At 41.2% G+C, this 12,898-nt stretch overlaps 1 protein-coding gene across 1 annotated transcript in view; it reads left to right on the plus strand.

The window, feature by feature from the left end:
- LOC122352377 (fibrillin-2) overlaps positions 1 to 7,286 on the plus strand; it is a 43,998-nt gene extending 36,712 nt beyond the window's left edge. The window contains exons 58-65 of the mRNA XM_043249792.1: positions 590 to 715; positions 784 to 906; positions 2,475 to 2,591; positions 2,679 to 2,807; positions 3,098 to 3,217; positions 3,442 to 3,673; positions 5,395 to 5,542; positions 5,648 to 7,286. Coding sequence (XP_043105727.1) covers positions 590 to 715; positions 784 to 906; positions 2,475 to 2,591; positions 2,679 to 2,807; positions 3,098 to 3,217; positions 3,442 to 3,673; positions 5,395 to 5,542; positions 5,648 to 5,980 — 1,328 coding nt within the window. The 3' untranslated portion in view covers positions 5,981 to 7,286. The remainder of the gene's footprint in view (positions 1 to 589; positions 716 to 783; positions 907 to 2,474; positions 2,592 to 2,678; positions 2,808 to 3,097; positions 3,218 to 3,441; positions 3,674 to 5,394; positions 5,543 to 5,647) is intronic.
- The last annotated feature ends 5,612 nt before the right edge of the window (positions 7,287 to 12,898 follow it).

The raw sequence follows: 12,898 nt of genomic DNA on the forward strand, positions 1-12,898 counted from the left end.
TAAGAAACCACATTTTGCTTTTTGGGTTAAAAGATTAATTTTTTTAATGGCGTGGCAGTTAGAGATTAGATTGTACAGAAATTGAAAACTACAGGTAATGCTAATATAAATAGCATGAAATAAAAATATAGTTTTTCATATAGTTCATATGAGCTGAGCATCATTATATTTTATCACTGTTAGTAGCGTGATTTATTGTAATGTTTTTTTCATCAGTTGGTCAGAACAAACATGGCAGATTTATTACTTGTTAAGATGACAATATCAAATTTCTAAGATAATCTGTACATATCCTCATATGCGGTGACTGATACTAAACAGAGATGGTGACAAAGAGAAAATGTTTGGACTGCAGCCTTAAAGACTCTAAATGAAAGAAATACAAAGAAATACAGGCAGCTCCAAAACTGCGGTGTAGGTCAGGTCATTAGCTCAAAATCCTAGGCCTAAAAAAACAGGAGATGTCTTTAATTTCAGATTATAGTACGGAGCAGAGGAAAAGTCGTACTTCAGTACTTTATTTAATCAAAAGCGTTATCACAGCATGTGAGATTATCTTTTAACACTTCAGCTCTTTGTCTGCCCACAGATATAGATGAGTGTGAGCTGATTCCAGGTGTTTGTGCCCGAGGCGTCTGTGTTAACGTCATGGGCTCTTACAGGTGCCTCTGTAAGCCTGGATACGTCTCCTCTGCTGCAGGGACCACATGCATCGGTGCGCACCGCTTTATAACCACATTACAGGTGGATATTCCTTCTGATGACTGTGTGACTGTTTGTCAGATGTGGATGAATGCGGTATGTCCCCGAAGCCCTGTAACTTCATCTGTAAGAACACGGAGGGCAGCTATGTGTGCTCCTGTCCGCGAGGTTACACGCTGCAGGACGACAGCAGGACCTGTAGAGGTCAGGACCTTCTCATCTCACAAGTATTCTGGGCTTAAAGGAACACGTTTTTTGGAAAAAGGCTAATTCTCCAACTCTCCCAGAGTTAATAAGTTGATCTATTCAGCGGATCTCCTTGGTCTGGCTATAGCACTTTTATCATAGCTTAGCATAGTTTGTTGAAACCAATTAGACCACTAGTATCACATTCAAAATGACCAAAGAGTTTAGATATTTTTATTTTTTTAAATATTTTTCTGTTTATTGGTCATTTTTTATGTGATGCTACTTGTCTAATCAGATTCAATGATCTATGGTCAGGGGTTGCATGATGAGTTTTGCTTCAACCCTAATCAAAGCCACCTGTTGAAGCGCTTACTTGGACAGGTGGGTAGTAATTAGGGTTGGAGCTGAACTCTGCGGGGCTCTCCAGACCCGGAGATCAACTCATCAAACTCAGCTTATTAACTCTGGGAGTTGGAGAATGAGCCTATTATCAAAAAAAGTGAAGTGTTCCTTTAAAGTCAGCATGAAATCTAAATTGACTGTATTTATTTTGCTGGCTAAAATTGCTATTTTAACGATTCATCCATAACGAACGATTCATCCATGCAAGTTCAAGATTCAAGATTCAAGAGATTCAAGATTTTATTTGTCACATACAATTTGTACAAGTGCAACTTGTAGTGAAATGTTATTCTGGTAAATTCCAAGACATATACATGTAGAAATTAATCCTGAAAAAAAAATTGTTTGCCTTTGTAATCTTTCATCCAAATCTGAAAAAGCTCCTCTTCTCTAAAACAATGCTCTGATGAGTTGGGCGTGAGTGTGACATCATTAACCCCGCCCCTACAACCATCGGTGTTCATTTCTGAGTGAAACGCCTACTTTACTACAAAACTAAAATTGGTCGCCAACTTCCAGTTCACCCGGGCTTTAAAATGTTTTTTGTTTTACTTTAAAATGAAAATTGTGTCATTAATTACTCACCTTCATGTCGTTCCAAACCCGTAAGAAGTTTTGTTCATCTTCAGAACACAAATGAAGATATTTATGATGAAATCAGAGAGCTCTGTATATCTCCATAGACAGCAACTGAACTGAAATGATCCAGAAATGCAGTAAATACATCAGTAAAACAGTTCATGTGACATCAGTTGAGACGCAACGAGAATGCATCGTGATGCTCTCTAATAAAAAAATCCAGTTTCTGGATCATTTGAGTTGTGTTGCTGTCTATGGAGCATCAGAGAGCTCTTTGATTTCATCAAAAATATCTTTATTTGTGTTCTGAAGAAGACTGAAGGTTTTGAAACGACAGAAGGAGAGGAATTAATGGCAGAAATTTCATTTTGGGACAAGATCTGACAGAAATGTGATTTTTTTCTTGTGTAGTTATGTTCAGTTAGAGTTGATGCTTCAGTGAGTCAGTATTCATCTTTTCTTTCTAGATATGAATGAATGTATTGTGTGTCTGATACAGTAACGGTGGTGTCTTTGAGAAATGATTTGTTAGCATTTTCTGCTAATCACAGCAAGAGGTGTGCTGAAGTGTCCTTGAGATGTTCAGCTGCTTTGATTTGTAGATGTGGATGAATGTCAGAGCGGACGACACAACTGCCAGTTCTCCTGCGTCAACACCGTCGGTGGATTCACCTGCAAGTGTCCGGCGGGCTTCAGCCAGCATCTCACGGCCTGCAGAGGTCACACACACTTCAGATGACTGCGTGACTTAAACACAAGCGCTACAGCAGTACATTGATCATCTGCATGTTTCTGTCTTCTCTCAGATGTGAATGAGTGTCTGTCTGCGGGGGGTCCGTGTGGTCAGCGGGGCGTCTGTCTGAATTCAGTGGGCAGTTTCAGCTGTGAGTGTCCAAAGGGCTTCATCCTGGACTCCGTCGGCCTCAGCTGTGATGGTACGGCTGTGTGTGTGATTCTCTGTGTATGTAGTCTAAATGTAGGCTACTGTAAAATTACGATGAGACGGTGAAGACCAGCAGCTAAAGCTAAGCAGGGCTGAGCTGGTCAATATCTAGAAGTAAATTCACACTTTTTAATTTCAAAAATATTTAATTGAACTTTATTACTTATATAGTTTAAATATATTGTTGCTAAAAAAAAAAAAGATTGGAACACGGGGATTTGTGAGCAGCCTGGATGTTAGAGGTGTGTGTGGTTTGTGATCGGCTGTCTGTGTGTGGATCAGATGTAGATGAGTGTGTGGCTGATCACAGATGTCAGTTCGGCTGTCAGAATACTGAAGGAGGCTTCCACTGTAGCTGTCCAGACGGATACACACCACACCAGCACTGGAACCAGTGTGTGGGTCAGTACACACACACACTATCTCTATCTATCTCACACACACTCACTCTTCCTCTCTCTCTCTCTCTCTCACACACACTATCTCTATCTATCTCACACACACTCACTCTCTCTCTCTCTCACACACACACACACACACACACACTGAGCTCTAGGCTGTGTTTCTGGGGGGGCTCACAAGGCAGAGGCAGGTTTGATTGTTTCTTCTTCTCTCCTCTGCTGCAGATGAGAATGAGTGCTTGAGTCGGAGCAGCTGTGGGTCAGCTTCGTGTTTCAACACACTGGGCAGCTTTAAGTGTGGCTGTCCATCCGGCTTCACCTTTGACCCCGTGTCCACCAGCTGTGAAGACGTGGACGAGTGTGTGTCCTTCACAAGCCCCTGCAGATACGGCTGCTCAAACACAGCCGGAGGATTCATGTGTGTGTGTCCAGCAGGGTATTACAGAGCGGGACAGGGGTGAGAGGTCACAGTACAGATACAGTCAATCAATTCATTACACATATACATTCCTGAACTATGTGGTGTTGCACAGATCCAATGAAACCTGGTAGAATAATTCTTTAAACCAATTTTTTCTCACAGGAATAGACCAATAATCATCAGTACAGGAAAAGAGACATTTTCATGATGCAGAAAACCTGGTTCTGAGGCTTGGGTTCTGTTTTAGTGGAGTTTTATTTTGGATACTTGGATGCTGCATCATGCTGTGGGAATATGTGTGTGTGTGTGTGTGTGTGTGTTTGTGAAGACACACCAGTCTTGACTGTAGACCATTGAAGGCTATGGAAGCTCTAGCTGCTATGTTTTCAGGAAGTTAGTGTGATATCCTCCTCATGATGTCTGTTTCACACGAAAGGTTTATTCAAGCTAGGAATGTCCGCTAGGTCACATGCTTTGTTCCAGACCAAATATAATGTTATTCACATAATCACATTTAACAGTGTGAAAGAGAACCACACCAAAGAAAATTATTTTCTCTTTCACACTGCCTTTTTTGCAGTGAACCACGTGTGCTAAGGTCATCCAATGATTGGACAGTAAGTCTTAAGCAGAGAAAAACAGAAGTGCAAACAAAATTGCAAAAACAGGCTAATCATGTCAAAAAATCTATAGATATGCTTAAATGTTTAAACTAAGATTGTGATGTGCATTAACAAAAGAAAAACAAATTAAATTGAAATACACCGTAATTTTTGCTCATACGTTTAGAATAATACGTTGTTGGAAACTGAAAAGGGTATATTTTTTATTTGTGTGCAAAAGAAAACTAATAGGATGCGCTTTCTGCCGTCTATTTGCTTCACAAAACTGAAAATCACCTGAAGACCACCTCTTACTCATTAAACACACATTTTATTTTACCTGTAATAATATAGATTTTAAAGGAGTAATTAGTTACTTGTAATGAGTAATACATTTTTTTGAGTAGTAATGAGCCCAACACTGGTCAGGGCCCGCTCTACTCGGAGTGCAGCATCTTCTAAGGCACTATCTGAGGATGTGCTCTTATCTGTGATCTGTGTTCTCTGCACACACACTCAGTAGATTCCATCCACAGACAGATCTTTGATCCAGGCGTCTGTGCCAGTGTTACACAGCATTGTGGGACAGGCCCTCTTTCTTTGTCAGGGTATAGAAGGAGATTTCGGGTATACAGCCAAATAGTGCACTATTTGAGGGAACAGCCATTTTAAGTGGCGTCCGTGACCATAGTGCAAGTTCTCGAGTGCACTCATTCAGTCCCACAATGCACTGCAAAAACGAGTGTACAACCGATGTACACATAAAGGCTAGAGAATTCCCATAATGCAGTGTGTGTATGCATGATGAATGCATTTCCAGGTTTTGCTAGAAGAATCTTATTACTGGAGCTACCTGTTTTACATGATTATGAAGCAGCAAGCAATCTATGCCAAAGCAGCAGTCCTTCTAGTGCACTCAGTGTTAACTCACTCGTTTTCATTCACTCCTTCAAGTGAACTGAATGAGTGAACTAATATAGGGAATAGTGAAGGGTATAAGGGGTGATTTTGAATACAGTCAGTGCTCCTATAGCTTCAATGCCATGATGTCAGCGGTTTCCTTTCAAGGGGGAACTTTAGTTCACATTAGCAACCATGTGGTGTAATTTATTGATATTTTCTGTCCATAAAGTGAATGAGTGCTTGTTCTTGCAGGCACTGTGTATCTGCTGATGGTTTTGGAGGTGCTGGGCTTGGACCAGAAGAAGAAAACAGTGTGTCTCCTGGAATCTGCAATGACTGCAAAACGAATGGACAGCAGAAGAAAAGTGTGAGGAGAAGACACTCTTCAAACCTTACCCTGGTAAAAGAACATGTGATTCAAGATGAGTTGGACCTGTCATTTCTTCTCACTTCTAAATGATTGTTGAGTGTGGATGTCAGTTCACCATTGTACTGTAATCATCAGGAGGGAGTTAGTCTGGCCAGTGTGGATGTGGATCAGCCGCTGAGATTACTTCTCAATCTCTCACAACTCAAACCCACTGAAGCTGTCCTGAAGCTGCTACCTGCTGTCGGAGCGTCTGCTCAAGACGTCATGTACACCATCAGAGCCGGTAACCGGGACGGGTTCTTCCGGATCAGACAGCAGGAGGGTATCAGTTACCTGCATAGCACACACCGGACACCCTCGATGAGACACTACATACTGCACATCAGTTCTGCTCACTCTGATCACATGCACAGAGAGGAGCAGCCAGCTCCAGACCTACACATGACTCTCCACATTACATTCCTATAGAGCCAACACCTGAGCTTCAGACGAGAACCAACACCTGAGCTTTAGTCAAGAACCAACACCTGAGCTTCAGACGAGAACCAACACCTGAGCTTTAGTCAAGAACCAACACCTGAGCTTCAGACGAGAACCAACACCAACAACTGAGCTTCAGACGAGAACCAACACCAACAACTGAGCTTCAGATGAGAACCAACACCAACAGCTGAGCTTTAGTCAAGAACCAACACCTGAGCTTCAGACGAGAACCAACACCAACAACTGAGCTTCAGATGAGAACCAACACCAACAGCTGAGCTTTAGTCAAGAACCAACACCTGAGCTTCAGACGAGAACCAACACCTGAGCTTCAGATGAGAACAAACACCAACACATGATCTTTAGTCAAGAACCAACACCTGAGCTTCAGACGAGAACCAACACCAACAACTGAGCTTTAGTCAAGAACCAACACCTGAGCTTCAGACGAGAACCAACACCTGAGCTTTAGACGAGAACCAACACCTGAGAGAACCAACATCTCAGTCAAGAACTAACACCTGAGCTTCAGATGAGAACCAACGCCTCAGTTGAGAATGAACACCTGCGCTTCAGACGAGAACTGACCATCTCTCAGAGGTCACTGGCTGTATCTGAAATCATCTCCCATTCCCTACACTAGGCCACTTGAAGGAGTGAACAAAAACAAGTTAGTGGATTCAGACATGAATAGTTAATGCTGCTGTTAATGCTACAATCAGTTGAATCTGGTAAACTGGTAGTTCATTTACAGCAATTCATTCAGTGGGACTCGCAGTGCATTGTGGGTATTTTCAGTTGTACACCTGTTTTGCGGTGCATTGTGGCATTGAATGAGTGCAGTATGGTTCTGGACAGCACTATTAAGAGTCTAGCAGTGAACCATCCCTTACCCCTTATAAAAACTTTTGACATTTTTTACATTTCTTTACTTTCTTTTCATTACACATTCCTAATCTAAATGATGTTTACATCCTAATAGCAATACATTTACATACAATTATCTTTAGAGAGCAAGCATACAAGCACATACACATTTCATTCTTCTCCACTGGATTGAGTCCAGTATGAGACCAGAGATGATTCTGACATGTTTAGTATATATGACCGTCTGCTACGGATATCTATGAGTTACAGCTGTACTGTTATAATTTATAAGTAAAAGTGTTTACAGATGTCATTGTATTTGACAGGCAATGTCATGGTGCTTATGGTTCTTCTAATATGACATTTTCTGACTTCTGAAATCTTTTATTAAATGATGTAAGTTCTGCTGGGTATAGATAGACTCTCAGACAGTAACTAAACCTGCTAAACTAGCTCTCGCCTCATTTACTCACCTGCATAAAACCAATTTTGGCTACTAATGCCAAGTCATTTCAAGTCAACACACAGACACACACACACACACACACACACACACAGTTTGCATCACTGTCCAAACATACCAAATATGTAAATTTACAAATGATGTGTTATTAGCAACCCTTTGAAACCTTTTTTTTCTTTTTGTACAAGTTTTATGACTGGTCGTAACAGTGAGCGCTGAGATAATGCGTGTGCTGAATTCATATATTTCTGCAGTCATAAAAGTCTTACATTCTAAGATTACTACTACCATTAAATCCCTTATACAGACTAACATAAAAGGTTATACATTCAAAAATATATTAAAAATACAACCATCAACATGTAATTTTTTTTGCATTTTTTATTACTGATTTATAACATTTGAATTGCAACATTCCCCAAACATCTGCAGTTTGATTGATCTACAGTTCAGTGCTATCCCAGCAGTCTCTGGGTGACCCTCAACACAGATATGAATACTACACACCTCAGATAATGTGTGCCAAAAATCTTTGTAACATACTTCATGTGAACCTCTGCATCAGTCGGCCTCTTTTCCATCTACAAACATTTAGCCAATGAAACGTATTAAATAGCTGTCAGTAAACCTCCTACCTGGTTTACACCAGAAACACAATGTGTATAACGGCTCATATTTCATGTTTTTGAGGTCTGAGACGGATCTTACAAACACATTATTAGGTGACACCGAACACGTCAAGTAAAATATATTTCTAAGAAATGTCTTCTTTGATTTATGATTTCTTAGTTTGTTACTGTAATATTAAATATTAAATGGGCGCATGGTTAAGGTTTACACGGTTAATATACACATATTTGCTAGCTAGCTCATTTTTTATTTAGCTCGTCATAAACACAGTAAAACAGGGTTTTACTAAAGTAATGTTGTAGTAAAAAAAAAAACAACATTACAGAATCAGATCTTATATTTTACAATGCAGATCGGAATAAGAGAGAGTTCTGGCACAATTCAAACTTTTTACTTCAACAACTGTACAATATTTTATTATTTGACTGCCGGCTTATTTTAGGAAAAGTGTAATGAATGAGAGATTTTCACACCAAGCAAAATAATTAGATCAACTCTATTCTAATTCATCTGAAAGTTATTCGAATAGTTTGTGTAATTTTTTTCATTTTATTGCAAAAAAAACATCCAATATCCTTGTTATTAGAATATATCAAGATAAAAATAATGTATGGCACAATTAATAATTATAGTCCGTATTTCATATTTTCCTAATGTGTTGTACATCTGTCAATGTTAAACAGTGTCCCATGGAAATATGCATGGAAATTATATGCAGAAGAGGTTATGCATAGCAAAACTTAGCTCCATATATGGTCGTTTCTGGGAGGAGTCATACAAACAATCCTCACCTGACTGGGATTTACATTTACATTACATTTAGTCATTTAGCAGACGCCTTTATCCAAAGCGACGTACAAATGAGGTAGGCATATAGAAGCAAATTAATATCAGCAAAAGGGCAGTAGTGCATAAGTGCTCTGAGTGGGGTCTTGTCTTACCTAACGCAGACACAAGGCTTTTTTTTTTTTTTTTTTTTTTTTTTTTTTTTTTTTTTAAACAAGAAAAGGATAGGAAGGAGCAGGAGAAGAAGAGAGTGCTATCAATGTTGGGTCAAGTGTAAGCGAAAAAGATGAGTTTTGAGTTGGTTTTTGAAGATTGCTAGTGACTCTGCTGCCCTAGTGGCAACGGGCAGATCGTTCCACCAGCGAGGAACAGACCAGGTGAAGGTGCGCAAGAGTGATTTTGCACCTTTTTGTGAAGGCACTGCAAGACGCCTTTCGTTTGCAGAGCGTAGGCACCTGGAGGGAACATATGATTCAATTAGTGAGTGTAAGTACGAGGGAGCGGAGCCTGTGATTGTCCTGTAGGCCAGCATCAGGGATCTGAATTTGATGCAGGCATCTATAGGAAGCCAGTGTAAACTAATGAAGAGGGGTGTGACGTGGGCCCTCCTTGGTTCGTTGAAGACCACCCTAGCCGCTGCATTCTGGACCATCTGAAGAGGTCTGAAGAGGTGATGATCCTTCATCCAGACTGAGATGTCGTTTAGGCACGCAGAAATACGTGCAGAAACAGTGGGATCGTCTGGTTGAAAGGAGAGATGGAGTTGAGTGTCGTCAGCGTAGCAGTGATAAGAGAAGCCATGCTTCAGAATGACAGAACCCAGTGATGTCATGTAGATGGAAAAAAGCAGTGGCCCAAGTACTGAGCCCTGAGGCACTCCAGTAGTGAGGTGATGAGACTCTGAGACATCGCCCCTCCATGATACCCTGAAAGACCTACCAGAGAGGTAGGACTCAAACCACCGAAGGGCTGTTCCAGAGACACCCATCTGCCTGAGGGTTGATAGGAGAATGTTATGGTTTACAGTGTCGAAAGCAGCAGACAGGTCCAACAGGATAAGCACTGAAGATTTTGATTGTGCTCTTGACCGTCTCAGTGCCTCAATGACCGATAGAAGTGCAGTTTCTGTGGAGTGGCCGCTTTTGAAACCTGATTGGTTACTGTCCAGGAGATTGTTTTGTAAGAGATGGGAGGAGATTTGGTTAAAGACAACACGCTCTAGTGTCTTAGCCATGAATGGGAGAAGAGATACAGGTCTGTAATTTTCAATGAGCTCAGGGTCAAGTGTGGGTTTTTTTTTTTTAAGGAGAGGGCAACACGAGCCTCCTTAAAAGCTGAGGGAAATGTACCAGTGGAGATAGAGTTGTTGATAATGTGGGTGAGTGCAGGGAGGACGGAGGGAGCGATAGCCTGAAAGATGTTAGTAGGGATGGGATCTAAAGGGCAGGTTGTGGCATTCGTGGCAAGGACGATTTTTGATACCTCTGTTTCAGAGAGGAGGGAAAAAGTGGAGAATGTGTTGGGGTGCTGTGGGTTGATGTGCGTAAGGCGAGGAGCAGCAGGAAATTGATTGCTGATCTTAGTGGTTTTGTTAATGAAAAAACGAGCAAAATCATCAGAGGTTAAGGATGACGATGGTGGGGGGACAGGTGGGCAGAGAAGAGCAGAGAATGTTTTAAAGAGGCTCCGTGAGTCAGAGGAGTTGTTAATCTTTGTTTGGTAATAGTTACGTTTAGCAGTGGAGACATTATTAGAAAATGAGGAGAGAAGAGACTGATAAAAACAGAGATCCGATGGACCATTTTCTTTCCGCAGCTCTGAGTTTGGAGCGATGTTCACGGAGAACTTCAGATAACCAGGGGGCAGAGGGAGTTGGCCGGGCAGGTTTGGTTGTTAGAGGACAGAAAGAGTCCAGGCAGGATGTTAGCGTGGAGCAGAGGGTATTGGTAGCAGTGTTAACATCTAGTAAAGAAAACCGGTTAGGAGGAGGGAGTGACAGTGACACTGCAGAGGAAAGACAGGTTGAAGAGAGCGTGCGTAAGTGACGGCGAAAAGTGACCAGAGGAGGGTTTGGTGTTATGTTGGAAGAGGTTAGGGTGGTGTTGAATGTAATCAGGAAGTGGTCAGATGTGTGCAGTGGTGTTACCTGGGCATGATGAGTAGAGCAGTTTCGAGTGTAGATGAGGTCCAGCTGATTACCTGATTTGTGCGTGGCAGTGGTGGATACACGGCTGAGATCAAAAGACGCCAATAGGCTGTGGAAGTCGCAGGCCAGACTCTTATCTACATGGATGTTGAAATCTCCTAGCAGTACCAGAGGAGTGCCATCCTCTGGAAAAGCAGAGAGCAGCACATCAAAGTCATTAATGAAGTTACCGAGGTGCCCTGGGGGGCGATTTTAAAAGGGTGGGTGACAGTAATGGCGTGTGATTCAAAAGAGGAGTTTGTATTGAGGGTCTGTATTTGGCTGTGCTTCCAATTCTTTGATATGAGCAGACCAGTACCTCCACCCCTCCCAGAAGTGCGGGGGGAATGAGTGAAAGTATGGTTGGCAGCGAGTATGGTTTCCAAAGGCCGATGGAGAAAGAGTGTGATGTGGTAAACGATGTGGGAATAGTATGCATATTATTGCAGTTGCACCTCCGATGACGCCGGATACAAGAAGTGCGAGTGGTAATGAGGCTAGGGATGTTGAAAGACATTGTATGAGTAGGGTGGAACAGAGACACAACAGTGGAAGAATTTGGAAGAGGAATAGGGAAAGCTCAAATAGAAACAATAAATACTAGGTATATGCGAGTGTTTAGCCGGTGTCTGTGCTCGGTGGAGTGGCACAGGTAGAGTCGCTGGTCTTCACACTCGTCGGTCTTCACACGATGAGGTCTGCACGCGAGGGATTGCTGCGACCGCCGGCGCGGTGTAAACACTATTTTTTAAACTATCTGAATTGCGTGACTGAGTAAAGCAGCGAAACCTAGCAACGAGACCGCGCTACAATAAGACTAGACTACAAACAAATACACTTACACGTTCCTGCAGACTAATGCCGATCAACTGCTTCTCCTGATTTATAGCTAAAGGCACTTTTCTGAATTTTTGCACGCATGTAAAATCTTGCTTTGGATGAAAGAAATGAGGCCGCACAGATCATTTTCACAGCAGGTGTGATATTATTAAGGTTGAAAACAAAGACGCAAAAGTCAGTATTCTGATCATTTCTCACATGATTATTTGTGCACAGGCCTGATTACTAGAAACCTACTTGATGACTAGACTAGCATACAGTAGAGATTTCTAACAAATCTTCTTTTTTTTTTTTTTTTTTTCATCATCATTGCTAAATTGTATTACATAATATAATTCATATGCAGTAGGTGACTAATCTTCACGTTCATGATGTTTTCTGAGCAGCACATGAAGCAGGGCTGGACTACAAGACTAGTTTAGATAAACGACACCGACACAGCAACTGATTATCATTTCGGTTTATTTTTATATATTGCAATAAAGATGTACAAAGCATTGATACCCTTAACCGTTAAAATGTTAGAAAAAAGCATACATGTGACAAATAACAGTACAGTATATCAAAACGTTACTGTTCCAGAACAATCAGTCGATCAGATCCAGCCTCGCGGTTCAGCGGGAAACACCACTGCCAGCTTTTAAAGGCATATAAAAGATAGAAATGTGACCAAACACTGAAAAATGAGACCAAAGATGAGAATCTGCAGACTAAAACCAAACAACTAAAAATAATAGTAATAATAATAATAATAATAATAATAATAATAATAATAATTCACATAAAACTACTGTAACAGAAGAAAGAAAAAAACCTGAAATAAATATTTCTCACCATATTAATTTGCAGTTATTCCACTCCTTTGATTAATGCGGTTAGGATAAAGATATTTACAAGTTAGTAAGGAAGTATAGTGTGAACTAGAGCTGGATGTGGGACTCGTTTGGACACGCAGCAGTAAGCTAACGAGAAAACGTGAAACAGACTTTGGCAACACAATCTGCAGGATGAGAAACTTCCAGAGGACTTCTCCCTTCTCTATCGCTAACTAGAATATACACAAGTATCTTAATCGCTGAAGATAACCGGTGATAGTTGAGTTGGTGATTCAGGTGAACGAGTGCCACACGAC

This window comes from Puntigrus tetrazona, chromosome 10, assembly GCF_018831695.1.
Source record: "Puntigrus tetrazona isolate hp1 chromosome 10, ASM1883169v1, whole genome shotgun sequence".
Classification (NCBI taxonomy): Eukaryota; Metazoa; Chordata; class Actinopteri; order Cypriniformes; family Cyprinidae; genus Puntigrus; species Puntigrus tetrazona.